This window comes from Muscardinus avellanarius (genome assembly GCF_963383645.1).
Source record: "Muscardinus avellanarius genome assembly, chromosome: 10".
Classification (NCBI taxonomy): Eukaryota; Metazoa; Chordata; class Mammalia; order Rodentia; family Gliridae; genus Muscardinus; species Muscardinus avellanarius.
The window spans coordinates 44,062,826-44,068,825 of record NC_137796.1 but is presented as its reverse complement, the minus strand read 5'-3'; the positions used below and the strand labels follow the sequence as shown (position 1 = coordinate 44,068,825).

Sequence of the window (6,000 nt, the reverse complement as noted above, 5' to 3'; positions counted from 1 at the left end):
AGAGAATTGAACAATTTAACTATACGCCCTTTCAATTCCACTCAGCCACAGCAGTGCTATGTGAATCAAAAATCAACATGTTTCAAATCCTGAACGGGCTGAGGTTTTCCAGCATGGCATGTGGTGTCGTGGCCATCTGTGGAACACATACTATTCTCCCCAGCAACAAAACCCTAGGTCAGACTTAGCTGTGAACATTCAGGTTAACAAGATTAATGGAAAAGATAGAGACTGTACAACAAAAAGACTTGAGTTTGTTAAAGATGCTCCCAAAGACAGTAACACTTGTGTAGACGTTGGCAGGACATCTTCACAGCACACCTTCCAGGTCCCATTACCCAGCCATAGGAAATGTCTTCTGCTGAGGTTTCACACCTCGTCGACAGAAGATACACTGAGGAAAAAACCTCCGCTACTTGTTCCTGGAAAGCTTATAGACATGGAATGTTTTGTTCTGGAACACTTTAGTGAAGTGTGCCGTGTAGGAAGGCAGGTTTCTCTTTATTTCTTCACAGAAGCGAGGATGGTCTGCAGGTTTCAAATCGGGATCATTCTCTCCTGGGCCATCCATCATCTAAAGCCAAAATAAATACATAAATACAATGAGGGGAGGGGCTCACATGTAAAAAAGACAACAGAAGCTGGGTGTGGTGGGGCATGCTTATAATCCCAACCACTCGGGAGGCTGAGGCAGGAGGATCAGGACCCCGATTTCAAGGCCAGCCTAGGCACCTTTGTCAGAGAGACCCTTTCTCAAAATAAAACAATTTGCTTGAAAGGTCTCTGAATCTTGTTCTGTGGTAGAGCATTTGCCTAGCATATGTAAAGCCTTGGGTTTAATTTCCAATACAGGGGAAAAAAGAAGAAAAAGAAGATCAAAAAAGGAAGAAAAAGAAAAAGAACAAAAAGACAACAGAAGTAGGAATAGGTACTGGGTTTTCTTAAGAATGTTTGTTAGTAGTGATCTAGGCACAGTGGTGCTCACCTGTGATTCCAGTGACTCAAGAGGCTGAGGCAGGAGGATTACAAATTCGAGGCCAGTTTGAGCAACCTAACAAGACCCTGTCTAAAAAAAAAAAAAAAAAAAAAAGGCTGGGGTCAATCCCCAGTATTACAAAAAAAAAAAAAAAAAAAAAAAAAAACCCAAACAAAGCACCCAAGAACCCCACAAAACAGCAAACACGACAGCCAAAAACCACTATGTTAGTGAAATTGAGTATTATTGGCTCCTTAGAGATCATATGGTCCTATGGCCTATCCCTGAGAACTGCAGAGCAAAGCTGAGAAGGAGATTCCAACACCACACACTGATCACCATGAAAGGCAAAGTCCGAACTACAACTCAGATCTCCTTATTCTTAGAAACATAGTGTAAACTGTCCCTCTCACAACAATGAAATACAGAGAACTACTATGACCAAAGTTCCCCAACTCTTCAGATGGACTGCTGAGAAAGTTACACACAAATCAAACTTAAATACATGCCTTTGATCTGTACCCTCTGAATTTAAGATAGTTACTATTATTTCCTTTAGGCAAAGATCTTAATCTCAAATTCTATAGTCAAGCTGTTCCCCCCACCCCCAGATTTAGAGCAGGTTTGTATCTTGTCCCACTCACTTAAAAAAAAAAAAAACTACCAGCTTGTATAGCAACAGCTACAACACATGCCACACTGAATGGAGAAGATTCTGTTTGCTCTGCTCTGAGCACACTCAGCAGGCTGGAGCTGCTGGGCAGTTTGCTCCAGCTGCAGGGCCGGGGAGTGGTAGGACAGCTGCCGGCATCAAGAGCTGACGCCACTGGCACTCAAGGAGAGCACTGTGCCTTTTTGTGGTTTTTAATCCAAACTGAGCAAAAGAACCCTAAGCCAGTTGGTAACAGGAGAAAAACATACCCCTGCCCCCGGGGAACAGGAAGAAGAATACGAGTGGACCAAAGCCCCTGGGAGATGAGATGGCCCACTCTTAATCACTCATGGAGGCGCCAGTATGTGTTAAGCAATGTGTTAACGGTTGAGGTTTTGTTTTTAGCAGCAAAAATGGTGTATTTTATGCAGAGCCCCATCATGCCAACCAGCCAAAGGCAGAGTTACTGCTTGACAGTGGGAATCCCAGAGCTTTCCTCTCCCTCCATCCAACCCCCGTGAACGTCATTAAAGTGTAAGAAGTCTGCAGAATGCTCAGGAAAGCCAACACTTGATTCATAATAGTGTTCTATCAGTGAAAAGGTTTAAAAAGATTTCATCACCCAGGGTTCAGGTCAGAACGCCACCCCCTCAATACATCCCCTGTGGCGGGGCGGCCCTTGTGCTCACATGTCCATTGGCGATGTCAAGCAGGTCACGCAGCCGGCAGCCCCGGCCGTGCCTGCGCTCATAGCAGATGCTGTCTTCCAGGATGATGTAGTCAGTGCCGAAGGACCTCAGGAGGGCGTGCACTTCCACTGGGGACCTCTTTGCATATATCTGATAAACCTTCAAAATGAGATAAAAGTGTAACAGGACAAAACACAACTCAGTTGTGTGTGAACTGATTGAGGACTATGGAGTAGCCTCTCACAGGGGGCGACTCTAAGACCTAAATGCACAGGTTCCCTTTATCCTGCCCAGGCCATGGTTATACTAACTTGTCTGAAGCCCTGAAGTACAGGGAAATGTCCGAAGGAATACTGTAACTGTTCCCCTTGGGGGTGGGGGCAAATCATGCTGAGAATGTTCATATTCAAACAGCCAATACACTGGGGTTTGAAATGTATTCCTTCAAGCTATGAATATATTCAACACTCAATGCAAAGTTCTAAGAATCTTTGACACGGCTGAGTGAGCGAGTAACCTGCAGACAGGCACAGTCCTTAGAGGTGATGGTGCCATCTGTGAGCACATGAGCGGGAGGAGCCCCGTGGTCCCGGCCCCTGGGCTGGGGCAGCACTGGGTGACCTCCCGCTGCTCAGCTGCATCTCCCGTGACCAGCAGGAGACCCTGCCTTCACCCCACCTCTCATCCTCCTTGGAGCCCAGCGGCAGTGCAACAGGAGGCCCCTGACATTCACCACACAGACTGTGTGCCTATCTTTTGGGGCTTAGCACTGAGAAAGGGCCTGCAGGGTGGAGCGGCTGTGGGTCCTGAGCGGGAACTGCTTAAGGAAGCACAAAGGTGTTACCACCTGATTTCTAGGGGTTAGGGCACCAAGGCCTACTGGATGTGTTCACATGGCTGAGTGAAATGGTGGGGGTGAGCTGCTGCTGCGAGTGTGAAAACGGTGAGGCCCAACATCCCACAGCCCAGCACAAGAGCTCAGACCGCAGGCACCCGAGGGTTGAACACTAGCACCTTCAGGATGTCAGTTTTTAGAATCAGACAAGGTACTTCTTGGGGAGGACAGTGGTCTTGCTGCTACTCTGCAGCCTAAGCAGCCCAGGCCACCTCCTGACTGAAACTTCTATTCTTTTTTCTGGACTTGGAGCTATCTGGCCAATTGAAAAAAAAAAAAAAATCCCATTTTGGCAGGAGTTCAGATGTGTCTCATAGAAAAATGGGATTTAGTAAAAATCACTTGTTTTTAGGCTAGTCAAATCTTACCTCAAAACAAACTTTTTGCTGGGTGTGGTGGCACCTGCCTGCAATCCAAACACTTGGGATGCCGAGATAGGAGAATCACAAGTTTGAGACCAGCCTTGGCAACCTAGCAACACTCTCAGAAACTTAGTGAGACTCTTCTTCAGAAACTAAAAATTAAGAGGGCTTCGAGTTTGGAAGTAGAATGCCATTGGATTCAATTTCCACTCAGTACCCTCCTCAAAAAAAAAAAATTTTTTTTAACTATAATATTCCAAGATGAGCTGGGAATGGTGGCAAATGCCTATACTCCCAGTAGTTTGGAGACTGAGAAAGGAGAATTGCAGTTTTAAGGATAGCCTCAGCAATTCTGTAAGGCGTTCAGCAACTTGGACTGTTTCAAAATAAAAAATGAAACAGGGCTGGGGTTATAGTTTAGAGATAGAATTCCCCTTGGTTCCATCCCCAGTACCACACACACAACACACATACCCTAAAAAATCAACCAAACAAAAAACTCTGAGGGCACTGTCCCTAGCACTCTCTGTGTACATCCCACTACATCCTCAGCTATTCCTCTGAGATAAGCATGGGGGCCACACAGCATTTGCTGGGTAGAGCAGGTCGAGGCCCAGAATCAGGATAAGCAAGCCCTGACCCCTCCTAACCTATGACTTGCAGCTGATCACTCAGCCCGTCTTCAGGAATGCAGGATCACCTGGGCCTTGACTGGCCAGTAAGAAGCTGGAAAGAGCAGAGAAGGCCTCACCGCTTTGGTGCGCTCCCTCAGGCCGCTGTCTTCATAATGTGGGTGGTTGGTTAGGGTCCTTCCCGTGCACAGCTTGACTCCAGCCAGCAGCTGCATGCTTCCAGCAAACACAGCCTTTCTTGGAGTGTGAGAGCTAAAAGATTAAGAGTCTATATTCACCCCACTGTTAAGACTTCCTCAAGGGCAGTATCATCACATTCTCAGAACTACCCAGCTGTGTGGGGTGGGGGACCAGGAGGTGGCTTGGGTTCTGAGTTGCACTCAATCTCTTTTACATCAACTTTTCACATCTGTTTCTGACAGTTCACTAGAACACGGTCAAGAAGCTTCTAATATTCTGTGTCTAGGGGCAGGTAGCTAGAACTCAGAAGATTGCCATTGCTTTTAGTATTAAACTAAAGGCTGCCTAGGGAAAAAAAAAAACTGTAAAGCCAGGAAGTATAAGTGATTATGAATCAATTCCAAGGGTTTTTGCTTAAGATAAAGCAAAAAAAGGATCTCAGATATTATTATGAATTACTTTTAAAAACAAAATATGGAAAGCAGATTCTGAAATAGCAAATGCTCCTCAATGTGGAGGATGTATGCTATTCCTGATGTAGAAACATTCCTTCTTTTTGGTCCTGATTATGAAAAACTATATGTAGCTTAAGGAATACAGGATATTCTAATATTACACACAATCTCACTTTCCAGTTACCACCAAGCTGTGACTCTCTACCTTCCGATGAGGGTGGGTGGGTGGGTATGAGGAGCAATGATGGAGGACAAAGGAAAGACTCCCAGAGCACCAGCATTCCCCTCCACTGTTCCCGGGGGGTGGGGGGGGCATGGTAACTGATTTCATTTCCTCTTTCTTTCTTTCTTTCTTTCTTTCTTTCTTTCTTTCTTTCTTTCTTTCTTTCTTTCTTTCTTTCTTCTTTCTTTCTTTTTTCCCCCAATGGAGTCACCTGCAAACTGATGGTTTTCTTTTACAAAGAGAACACATCAGCACTTCTAGGGTTTCTTTCCAATAAAGAACTTGCCATAGATATGTTTATTTTTCTTCTATTAAGAGAGACTAGTCTGTGTCTGCTGAACTGAGCTAAAATGATGAAGATAAATTTGAGGAAGCTACTTGAAACGAATCCATTTCAATATCCCCTGAAGAAAAAGTTATAACAGGGTACTCTTGTGTTTTTGGAGAGGAGGGCATGAAACTTGCTCGGCGCTGAGGTTTTTAAGAGAAGCCTCATCACATTCATAGAGCCACCAGGATGTTCTATTTATCCCAAATTAATGCTAAGACTACAGCATGAATGCCATCCAATAAAGGCTTCAGATGTCTATGAGCAAGATACCCTACAATTCAAATGATGACATTTACAAATAATTTACTTTTGAAAAATGCAAGATTTTATTTCTAACGATGACACGCTCATCCACTTGCATTCCAATAAGCTTTCTTAAGTGAGGAAAAGAAGTGGATGGAATTGCAATGAGCATACAAGGAATGACACGTTGTTTGCACCCCCTTACCCATTCAAGAGTCTAGACTGTGGATTCCAAAAGAAAAAGTTGTACGTGAGCTTGGCTGTACTTGATGGTCTGTCATCGTTCTAACAATCAAACCCAGAAACACAAGATAGAGAAGATGTTTGCTGTGTCCCCTTGCCCCACAATAGGCAGAGAATTT

At 44.7% G+C, this 6,000-nt stretch overlaps 1 protein-coding gene across 1 annotated transcript in view; it reads right to left on the bottom strand.

The window, feature by feature from the left end:
- Positions 1-412: 412 nt before the first annotated feature.
- DPY19L3 (dpy-19 like C-mannosyltransferase 3) overlaps positions 413-6,000 on the bottom strand; it is a gene marked incomplete at both ends in the record, with an annotated part of 45,455 nt that continues 39,867 nt past the window's right edge. Inside the window, 3 exons of the mRNA XM_080703543.1 lie at positions 413-574; positions 2,318-2,476; positions 4,326-4,458. Of these exons, the coding sequence (XP_080559669.1) occupies positions 413-574; positions 2,318-2,476; positions 4,326-4,458 (454 nt within the window). The remainder of the gene's footprint in view (positions 575-2,317; positions 2,477-4,325; positions 4,459-6,000) is intronic.